Consider the following 12,500-nt stretch of genomic DNA (forward strand, 5'->3'; position numbering starts at 1 on the left):
CTCAACAGCTATGGGGTGAAATCCTAAAGAAAGCTCGACACCTATGGGGTCAAATCCTAAAGAAAGCTCGACATCTATGGGGTGAAATCCACAACTATGGGGTCAAATCCTAAAGTCAAAAACTATGGGGTGAAACCCACAACTATGGGGTCGAATCCTGAAAAGGCCCCACATCTATGGGGTCAATTCCATAACTATGGGGTCAAATCCTAAAGAAAAGTCAAAAACTATGGGGTAAAACCCACAACTATGGGGTCAAATCCGAAGAAAGCCCCACATCTATGGGGTAAAATCCACAGCTATGGGGTGAAATCCTAAAGAAAGTCAAAAACTATGGGGTAAAACCCACAACTATGGGGTCAAATCCGAAGAAAGCCCCACATCTATGGGGTAAAATCCACAGCTATGGGGTGAAATCCTAAAGAAAGTCAAAAACTATGGGGTGAAACCCGCAACTATGGGGTGAAATCCTAAAGAAAACTCAAAAACTATGGGGTGAAATCCACAACTATGGGGTAAAATCCTAAAGAAAGATCAAGAACTATGGGGTGAAACCCAGAACTATGGGGTCAAATCCTAAAGAAAAGTCCAGCACCTATGGGGTAAAATCCTAACGAAAGCTCAACAGCTATGGGGTGAAATCCTAAAGAAAGATCAAGAACTATGGGGTGAAATCCACAACTATGGGGTGAAATCCTAAAGAAAACTCAAAAACTATGGAGTGAAACCCACAACTATGGGGTGAAATCCTAAAAAAAAGTCCAACACCTATGGGGTAAAATCCTAAAGAAAGCTCAACAGCTATGGGGTGAAATTCGCAACTATGGGGTCAAATCCTTCATAAAGCCCCACATCTATGGGGTCAAATCCTTCATAAGGGCCCACAACTATGTGGTAAAATCCACAACTATGGGGTGAAATCCTAGAGAAAACTCAAAAACTATGGGGTGAAATCCACAACTATGGGGTGAAATCCTAAAGAAAGTCCAACAGCTATGGGGTGAAATCCACAACTATGGGGTGAAATCCTAAAAAAGCCCCACATCTATGGGGTGAAATCCACAACTATGGGGTGAAATCCTAAAGAAAGTCCAACAGCTATGGGGTGAAATCCGGAACTATGGGGTGAAATCCTAAAGAAAGTCCAACAGCTATGGGGTGAAATCCGCAACTATGGGGTGAAATCCTAAAGAAAGTCCAATAGCTATGGGGTGAAATCCACAACTATGGGGTCAAATCCTAGAGAAAACTCAAAAACTATGGGGTGAAACCCGCAACTATGGGGTGAAATCCTAAAGAAAGCTGAACTATCGGGTAAAATCCTAAAGAAAGCTCAACATCTATGGGGTGAAATCCTAAAGAAAGATCAAGAACTATGGGGTGAAATCCACAACTATGGGGTCAAATCCTAAAGAAAGTCCAACAGCTATGGGGTGAAATCCACAACTATGGGGTCAAATCCTAGAGAAAACTCAAAAACTATGGGGTAAAACCCACAACTATGGGGTGAAATCCTAAAAAAGCCCCACATCTATGGGGTGAAATCCACAACTATGGGGTGAAATCCTAAAGAAAGCTGAGCTATGGGGTAAAATCCTAAAGAAAGCTGGACTATGGGGTGGAATGCTTTGAAAAAGCTGAACTATGGGGGGGGAAGCTGAACTATGGGGGGAAACGCTTTGAAAAAGCTGAACTATGGGGGGGAAGCTGAACTATGGGGGGAAAGCTGAACTATGGGGGGAAAAGCTGAACTATGGGGGAAAACGCTTTGAAAAAGCTGAACTATGGGGGGTAAAGCTAAACTATGGGGGGAAACTCTTTGAAAAAGCTGAACTATGGGGGGAAAGGCTGAACTATGGGGGGAAACGCTGAACTATGGGGGGAAACGCTTTGAAAAAGCTGAACTATGGGGGGAAAGGCTTTGAAAAAGCTGAACTATGGGGGGAAATGCTTTGAAAAAGCTGAACTATGGGGGGAAATGCTTTGAAAAAGCTGAACTATGGGGGGAAAGCTGAACTATGGGGGGAAATGTGTTGGAAAAGCTGAACTATGGGGGGAAAGCTGAACTATGGGGGTAAATGCTTTGAAAATGCTGAACTATGGGGGGAAACGCTTTGAAAATGCTGAACTATGGGGGGAAATGCTTTGAAAAAGTTGAACGATGGGGGGGAAAGCTGAACTATGGGGGGAAATGCTTTGAAAAAGCTGAACTATGGGGGGAAAGCTGAACTAGGGGGGAAACGCTTTGAAAAAGCTGAACTATGGGGGGGAAAGCTGAACTATGGGGGGAAACGCTGAACTATGGGGGGAAACACTTTGAAAAAGCTGAACTATGGGGGGAAAGGCTGAACTATGGGGGGAAACGCTGAACTATGGGGGGAAACGCTTTGAAAAAGCTGAACTATGGGGGGGTAAAGCTGAACTATGGGGGGAAACGCTGAACTATGGGGGGAAACACTTTGAAAAAGCTGAACTATGGGGGGAAAGGCTGAACTATGGGGGGAAATGCTTTGAAAAAGCTGAACTATGGGGGGGAAAGCTGAACTATCGGGGGAAACGCTGAACTATGGGGGAAACACTTTGAAAAAGCTGAACTATGGGGGGAAAGGCTGAACTATGGGGGGAAACGCTGAACTATGGGGGGAAAGCTGGACTATGGGGTGGAATGCTTTGAAAAAGCTGAACTATGGGGGGGGAAAGGCTGAACTATGGGGGGAAACTCTTTGAAAAAGCTGAACTATGGGGGGGAAGCTGAACTATGGGGGAAAGCTGAACTATGGGGGGAAACACTTTGAAAAAGCTGAACTATGGGGGGAAAGGCTGAACTATGGGGGGAAATGCTTTGAAAAAGCTGAACTATGGGGGGAAAGCTGAACTATGGGGGGAAACGCTGAACTATGGGGGAAACACTTTGAAAAAGCTGAACTATGGGGGGAAAGGCTGAACTATGGGGGGAAACGCTGAACTATGGGGGGAAACGCTTTGAAAAAGCTGAACTATGGGGGGAAAGGCTTTGAAAAAGCTGAACTATGGGGGAAATGCTTTGAAAAAGCTGAACTATGGGGGGAAAGCTGAACTATGGGGGGAAACGCTTTGGAAAAGCTGAACTATGGGGGGGAAAGCTGAACTATGGGGGGAAACTCTTTGAAAAAGCTGAACTATGGGGGGAAATGCTTTGAAAAAGCTGAACTATGGGGGGGAAGCTGAACTATGGGGGGAAACGCTTTGAAAAAGCTGAACTATGGGGGGGAAAGCTGAACTATGGGGGGAAACGCTGAACTATGGGGGGAAACGCTTTGGAAAAGCTGAACTACGGGGGAAAACGATTTGAAAAAGCTGAACTATGGGGTGGAAAGCTGAACTATGGGGGGAAAGCTGAACTATGGGGGGAAACTCTTTGAAAAAGCTGAACTATGGGGGGAAATGCTTTGAAAAAGCTGAACTATGGGGTAAAATGGGCTTTTTCAAAGCTGAACGATGGGGTCAAATCCCCCCCCCAAGCTCCAAGCCTATGGGGCGAAAAAGAGGGCCGAGTTACCTTGTTGGTGCTGTTGAGTAAGGTCAGGATATCGCCCTTTTTCATGGTCACCTCGCGGGGGCTTTTCTCCTGGTAGTCATATAGGGCGAGGACCAGCTCCTTGCCGGTCTCGTCGTCGGTGGGAGCGACTTGTTGCTGGGGGGAGAGAGGCGAGGATTATTAATGATTTATTATTATTATTATTATTATTACTACTACTACTACTACTACTACTACTACTAGTAGTACAATGCTACTATTATTACTACTAATAGTAGTAGTAATAATAGTAGCATTGTTGACTACTACTACTAGTAGTAATAGTAGCATTGTTGTTTTGTTGTTGTTAATAATAATAATAATAATAATAATAATAATAATAATAATAATAATGTATTCTTAGTAATAGTATTAGTACTAATAGTAATTATTATGATTACAAGTAGTAATATATTCTTAGTACTAGTACTAGTTGTTTTGTTGTTATTATTGTTATTATTGTTATTACTATTATTACTATTATTATTATTATTATTATTATTATTATTATTATTACTGCTACTGCTGGTACTAATGTTGTTTTGATGTTGTGAATAATAATAATATATTAGTAATAGTAATAGTAATAGTAATAGTAATAGCACTAATATTATTATTATAACTACTACTACTACTAATAACAATAATAATAATATATTCTTAGTACTAGTACTAGTTGTTTTGTTGTTGCGAATAATAATAATAATAATAATAATAATAATAATAATAATAAATTAGTAATAGTAATAGTAATAATATTAATTATTATTATAACTATAACTACTACTACTAGTAGTAATAATATGTTCTTAGTACTAGTACTAGTTGTTTTGTTGTTGTTGTTGTTGTTGTTGTTATTGTTATTACTATTATTATTATTACTACTGCTGCTAGTATTGTTGTTTTGTTGTTGTTAATAATAATAATAATAATAATAATAATAATAATAATAATATATTAGTAATAGTAATAGTAATAGCACTATTATTATTATTATTATTATTATTATAACTACTACTACTACTAGTAATAATAATAATAATACAGTAGTAGTAGCAAGAATAATAATAATGATAATGATAATAATAATAATATATTCTTAGTACTAGTACTAGTTGTTTTGTTGTTGTTTTGCTGTTGTTGTTGTTAATAATAATAATAATAAATTATTATTATTAGTAGTAGTAATAATAGTACTAATATTAATTATTATTATAACTACTACTACTACGAGTAGTAGTAGTAATAATGATAATGATAATATATTATATTCTTACCCGGCAGGCCTGGGCTTGCTCCCGCAGCGCTTGAATGCTGCTCCCATAGGCGCTCAGATCCGACATCAGCGCTTCGTGCTTTTTGAGGAGCGCCTGAAAAACGGGAAGGAAAAAATGACAGAATAAATCGAGAATAATTCGAATTGCAACAATGGAATATAATATAATATAATATAATATAATATAATATAATATAATATAATATAATATAATAATGCAGTATAATGCAATATAATAATATAATATAATATAATATAATATAATATAATATAATATAATATAATATAATATAATATAATATAATATAATATAATAATGCAGTATAATGCAATATAATATAATGCAGTATAATGCAATATAATGCAATATTCTATCATACAATAGAATAGAATAGAATATATAATAAATATATAATAAAAAATAAAAATATATAATATAATATAATATAATATAATATAATAATGCAGTATAATGCAATATAATATAATGCAGTATAATGCAATAGAATGCAATATTCTATCATACAATAGAATAGAATAGAATACAATATATAATAAATATATAATAAAAAATAAAAATATATAATATAATATAATATAATATAATAATGCAGTATAATGCAAGATAATATAATGCAGTATAATGCAATATAATGCAATATTCTATCATACAATAGAATAGAATAGAATACAATATATAATAAATATATAATAAAAAATAAAAATATATAATATAATATAATATAATATAATAATGCAGTATAATGCAAGATAATATAATGCAGTATAATGCAATATAATGCAATATTCTATCATACAATAGAATAGAATAGAATACAATATATAATAAATATATAATAAAAAATAAAAATATATAATATAATATAATATAATAATGCAGTATAATGCAATATAATATAATGCAGTATAATGCAATATAATGCAATATTCTATCATACAATAGAATAGAATAGAATATATAATAAATATATAATAAAAATAAAAATATATAATATAATATAATATAATATAATATAATATAATATAATATAATATAATATAATAATGCAGTATAATGCAATATAATATAATGCAGTATAATGCAATATAATGCAATATTCTATCATACAATAGAATAGAATATAATACAATATATAATAAATATATAATAAAAAATAAAAATATATAATATATAATATAATAAAGTGAATAAGTAGAATTGCAATTGTACTATTGAATTATTATTTTTTGGGCAACCGGAATAATTTGAATTGCAACAGCCGGATTTGCAAAATTGCAATATAATAATATAATATAATATAATATAATATAATATAATATAATATAATATAATATAATATAATATAATGCAGTATAATGCAGTATAATGCAATATAATGCAATATTATATCATACAATATAATATAATATATAATAAATATATAATAAAAAATAAAAATATATAATATATAATATAATAAAGTGATTAAGTAGAATTGCAATTGTACTATTGAATTATTATTATTTTGGCAACCGGAATAATTCGAATTGCAACAACCGGATTTGCAAAATTGCAATATAATAATATAATATAATATAATATAATATAATATAATATAATATAATATAATATAATATAATGCAGTATAATGCAATATAATGCAATATTATATCATACAATATAATACAATATATAATAAATATATAATAAAAAATAAAAATATATAATATATAATATAATAAAGTGATTAAGTAGAATTGCAATTGTACTATTGAATTATTATTATTTTGGCAACTGGAATAATTCGAATTGCAACAACCGGATTTGCAAAATTGCAATATAATATAATATAATATAATATAATATAATAATATAATATAATATAATATAATATAATATAATATAATATAATATAATGCAATATTATATAATACAATATAATATAATATATAATAAAAAACAAAAATATATAATATGTAATATAAAATGTATAATAATATATATAATATAATAAAGTGAATAAGTAGAATTGCAATTGTACTATTGAATTATTATTTTTTTGGCAATCGGAATAATTCGAATTGCAACAACCGGATTTGCAAAATTGCAATTGGACTATTGCATTTATTTATTTTTGCAAATGCAAAATCTGCAAATTTTGAAAACCCACAGGATTTGCAACGCAGCTGGAATAATTCCAATTGCAACTCTACTATTTTTATTTTGTTTGCAAATGAAAAATTTGCAACAGGACCTGAATAACTCCAATTGCAACTGTGCTATTGCTTTTTTTGCAAATGGAAAGTCTGCAACTAAATTTGCAACAGGACCTGAATAATTCCAATTGCAACTGTGCTATTTATTTATTTTGCAAATGGAAAAATTGCAACTAGATTTGCAACGGAATATGAATTACTGCATTTTTTGCAAATGTGAAATCTGCACATTTTGAACACGAACCGGATTTGCAACGGGAACGGAATAAATCCAATTGCAACAACCGGATTTGCAATTGCAACCTGAATAACTCTAATTGCAACTATACAATTCCTTTTTTTTTTGCAAACGGATAATTTGTGACGGAATCGGAGTAAGTCCAATTGCAACTGTGCTATTGCTCTTTTCTGCAAACGGAAAATTTGCAACGGGATCTGAATAATTCCAATTGCAACTGTGATATCGCTTTTTTTGCAAAAGCAAACTTTGCAACGGAATCTGAATAAATCCAATTGCCACTGTGCTATTGCTTTTGTTTGCAAATGCAAAATCTGCAAATTTTGAGCACCAACTGGATTTGCAACGGCACCAAAATAATTCCAATTACAACTCTGCTATTGCTTCTTTTTTGGCAAATGGAAAATTTGCAATGGGACCTGAATAAATCCAATTGCAACTGTGCTATCAGTTTCTTTTGCAAATGGAAAACTTGCATCTAGATTTGCAACAGGACCTGAATAACTCCAATTGCAACTGTGATATTGCTTTTTTTGCAAATGCAAAATTTGCAATGGAATCTGAATAATTCCAATTGCAACTATACTATGGCTTTTCTTTTTTTTTTTTGCAAATGGAAAGTCTGCAAATAGACTTGCAATGGAAGCTGAATAAATCCAATTGCAACTGTGCTATTGCTTTTATTTGCAAATGCAAAATCTGCAAATTTTGAGCACCAACTGGATTTGAAACGGCACCAAAATAATTCCAATTACAACTCTGCTATTGCTTCCTTTTTTTTGCAAATGGAAAATTTGCAACTAGATTTGCAACAGGACCAGAATAATTCCAATTTCAACTATTCTATTTATTTATTTTGCTAATGGAAAATCTGCAACTAGATTTGCAACAGGACCTGAATAATTCCAATTTCAACTATGCTATTTATTTTTTTTGCAAAAGTCTGCAAATAGACTTGCAATGGAAGCTGAATAAATCCAATTGCAACTGTGCTATTGCTTTTATTTGCAAATGCAAAATCTGCAAATTTTGCACCAACTGGATTTGAAACGGCACCAAAATAATTCCAATTACAACTCTGCTATTGCTTCCTTTTTTTTGCAAATGGAAAATTTGCAACTAGATTTGCAACAGGACCTGAATAACTCCAATTGCAACTGTGCTATCAGTTTCTTTTGCAAATGGAAAACTTGCATCTAGATTTGCAACAGGACCTGAATAACTCCAATTGCAATTGTGCAATTTATTTTGCAACTGTAAAGTCTGCAAGTAGATTTGCAACGGGACTTGAAAAATCCCAATTGCAATTGCAACTGCGCTATTGCATTCTTTGCAAATGCAACGTCTGCAAATTTCGAACACCAACTGCATTTGCAATGGGACTGGAATTGTTTTGCAAATGGAAAATTTGCAACTAGATTTGCAACAGGACCTGAATAACTCCAATTGCAACTGTGCTATTTATTTATTTTTTTGCAAATGAAAAACGTGCAACTAGATTTGCAACAGGACCAGAATAATTCCAATTGCAACTGTGATATTGCTTTTTTTTGCAAATGCAAACTTTGCAACGGAATCTGAATAAATCCAAGTGCAACTGTGCTATTGCTTTTGTTTGCAAATGCAAAATCTGCAAATTTGGTGCACCAACCGGATTTGCAATGGAGCCGGGAAAATTCCAATTGCAATTGTACGATCGCTCTTTTTTTGGCAAATGCAAAATCTGCAACTAGATTTGCAACAGGACCTGAAAAATTCCAATTTCAACTATGCTATTTATTTTTTTTGCAAATGAAAAATTTGCAACTAGATTTGCAACAGGACCAGAATAATTCCAATTTCAACTATGCTATTTAATTGTTTTGCAAATGGAAAATCTGCAACTAGATTTGCAACAGGACCAGAGTAATTCCAATTTCAACTATGCTATTTCTTTTTTTTTTGCAAATGGAAAATGTGCAACTAGATTTGCAACAGGACCAGAATAATTCCAATTTCAACTATGCTATTTAATTGTTTTGCAAATGGAAAATCTGCAACTAGATTTGCAACAGGACCTGAATAACTCCAATTGCAACTGTGCTATTTATTTATTTTTTGCAAATGAAAAACGTGCAACTAGATTTGCAACAGGACCAGAATAATTCCAATTGCAACTGTGATATTGCTTTTTTTTGCAAATGCAAACTTTGCAACGGAATCTGAATAAATCCAAGTGCAACTGTGCTATTGCTTTTGTTTGCAAATGCAACGTCTGCAAATTTCGAACACCAACTGCATTTGCAATGGAGCCGGGAAAATTCCAATTGCAATTGTACGATCGCTCTTTTTTTGGCAAATGCAAAATCTGCAACTAGATTTGCAACAGGACCTGAAAAATTCCAATTTCAACTATGCTATTTATTTTTTTTGCAAATGAAAAATTTGCAACTAGATTTGCAACAGGACCAGAATAATTCCAATTTCAACTATGCTATTTAATTGTTTTGCAAATGGAAAATCTGCAACTAGATTTGCAACAGGACCAGAGTAATTCCAATTTCAACTATGCTATTTCTTTTTTTTTGCAAATGGAAAATGTGCAACTAGATTTGCAACAGGACCAGAATAATTCCAATTTCAACTATGCTATTTAATTGTTTTGCAAATGGAAAATCTGCAACTAGATTTGCAACAGGACCTGAATAACTCCAATTGCAACTGTGCTATTTATTTATTTTTTGCAAATGAAAAACGTGCAACTAGATTTGCAACAGGACCAGAATAATTCCAATTGCAACTGTGATATTGCTTTTTTTTGCAAATGCAAACTTTGCAACGGAATCTGAATAAATCCAAGTGCAACTGTGCTATTGCTTTTGTTTGCAAATGCAACGTCTGCAAATTTCGAACACCAACTGCATTTGCAATGGAGCCGGGAAAATTCCAATTGCAATTGTACGATCGCTCTTTTTTTGGCAAATGCAAAATCTGCAAGTAGATTTGCAACGGGACTTGAAAAATTCCAATTGCAACTGTGCTATTGCTTTCTTTGCCAATGGAAAACAAATGCAAAACATGCAAATTTTGAGCACCAACCGGATTTGCACCAGTTTAAATTCCAGGGCCAGAAAAATTCCAGTTGCAATTGTGTTATCGCTCTCTCTTTTTTTGCAAATGGAATATCTGCAACTAGATTTGCAACAGGACCTGAAAAATTCCAATTTCAACTATGCTATTTATTTTTTTTGCAAATGGAAAATTTGCAACTAGATTTGCAACAGGACCAGAATAATTCCAATTTCAACTATGCTATTTAATTGTTTTGCAAATGGAAAATCTGCAACTAGATTTGCAACAGGACCAGAGTAATTCCAATTTCAACTATGCTATTTATTTATTTTTGCAAATGGAAAATTTGCTACTAGATTTGCAACGGAATCTGAATAAATCCAATTGCAACTGTGATATTGCTTTTTTTGCAAATGCAAAATTTGCAATGGGATCTGAATAAATCCAATTGCAACTGTGCTATTTTTTATTTTTTTTGCAAATGGAAAAACTGCAAGTAGATTTGCAAATGGAATGCAAAGGCAATCTTTCTTTTTTGCAAATGGAATGCAAATGCATTTTTTTTTGCAAATGGAATGGAAATGCAATCTTCTTTTTGCAAATGGAATGCAAATGAAACCTTTTTTTGCAAATGCAATGCAAATGCAGTCTTTTTTTGCAAATGGAATGGAAATGCAATTTTTTTTGCAAATGGAATGGAAATGCAATTTTTTTTTTTTCAAATGCAATGCAAATGCAATCTTTTTTTGCAAATGGAATGGAAATGGATTTTTTTCTGCAAATGCAATGCAAATGCAATCTTTTTTTTGCAAATGGAATGGAAATGCAATCTTTTTTTGCAAATGCAATGCAAATGCAATTTTTTTTTTTTGCAAATGCAATTTATTTTTTTTTGCAAATGCAAATTATTGTTTTTGCAAATGGGAAATCTGCAAGTAAATTTGCAACAAAAGTCCAAAGAAATCCCATTGCAATTCTGCAATTCCTTTTTTCGCAAACGGAAAAAATTGCAATTTTTAAGGCGAAAAAAGCTGGTTTTGGGACCCACTTCAGCCGAATCCTCTCTTTCCCCATTAATTAATTAACAGAAAACCAATCAAATGAACCGATAAACAATTAATTAATGAACGATTAATTAATTTGGGGACCCACCTCGGCCGAATCCTCTCTTTTCCCATTGATTAATTAATAGGAAACCAATCAAACGAACCGATAAACGATTAATTAATGAACGATTAATTAATCTGGGGACCCACCTCGGCCGAATCCTCTCTTTCCCCATTAATTAATTAATAGGAAACCAATCAAATGAACCGATAAACGATTAATTAATGATTAATTAATCTGGGGACCCACCTCGGCCGAATCCTCTCTTTTCCCATTGATTAATTAACAGAAAACCAATCAAATGAACCGATAAACGATTAATTAACGAACGGTTAATTAATCTGGGGACCCACCTCGGCCGAATCCTCTCTTTTCCCATTGATTAATTAATAGAGAACCAATCAAACGAACCGATTAACGATTAATTAACGAACGATTAATTAATCTGGGGACCCACCTCGGCCGAATCCTCTCTTTCCCCATTGATTAATTAACAGGAAACCAATCAAATGAACCGATAAACGGTTAATTAATGAACGATTAATAGTACGGTTAATTAATGAACGATTAATTAATCTGGGGACCCACCTCGGCCGAATCCTCTTTCCCCATTGATTCATTAATAGGAAACCAATCAAATGAACCGATTAACGATTAATTAATCTGGGGACCCACCTCGGCCGAATCCTCGTCTTTCCCGTAATCGGTGCTGCTAACGATCGGCTCCTTTTCCCGCATCCAGGACTCGGCCTCGTTAGCGTCGGCGAAATATTGCTGGGCCTGCAGGGAATCTTCTAGATCCTGGCGCCGCTGGGACGCTTTCCCTTTAAGAGATTCCCACTTCTGGTGCAAGTCGGAGAGCTTGGCTCTGACATCATCGGCGGCGAAGTGGCCTGGGGACAGGAAGGGGCGGGGACAGGAAGGGGCGGGGACAGGAAGTAGTCATAAAATACGAAGAATATGAAGAACAAAATCAATTAATCAATAATAACCCTGGGGAAGGGAAGGGGATAGGAAGGGGAGGAGACAAGAAGGGGAGGAGACAGGAAGTGAAG

At 33.7% G+C, this 12,500-nt stretch overlaps 1 protein-coding gene across 1 annotated transcript in view; it reads right to left on the reverse strand.

Moving 5' to 3' along the window:
- The window catches only part of LOC114589498 (spectrin alpha chain, non-erythrocytic 1), a 267,143-nt gene that overhangs the window by 159,512 nt on the left and 95,131 nt on the right, over positions 1-12,500 (reverse strand). Inside the window, exons 19-21 of the mRNA XM_077922609.1 lie at positions 12,121-12,338; positions 4,834-4,926; positions 3,539-3,673 (exon numbers count right to left, since the gene is read on the reverse strand). Of these exons, the coding sequence (XP_077778735.1) occupies positions 3,539-3,673; positions 4,834-4,926; positions 12,121-12,338 (446 nt within the window). The remainder of the gene's footprint in view (positions 1-3,538; positions 3,674-4,833; positions 4,927-12,120; positions 12,339-12,500) is intronic.

The sequence above is a fragment of the Podarcis muralis genome, chromosome Z (genome assembly GCF_964188315.1).
Source record: "Podarcis muralis chromosome Z, rPodMur119.hap1.1, whole genome shotgun sequence".
NCBI lineage: Eukaryota > Metazoa > Chordata > Lepidosauria > Squamata > Lacertidae > Podarcis > Podarcis muralis.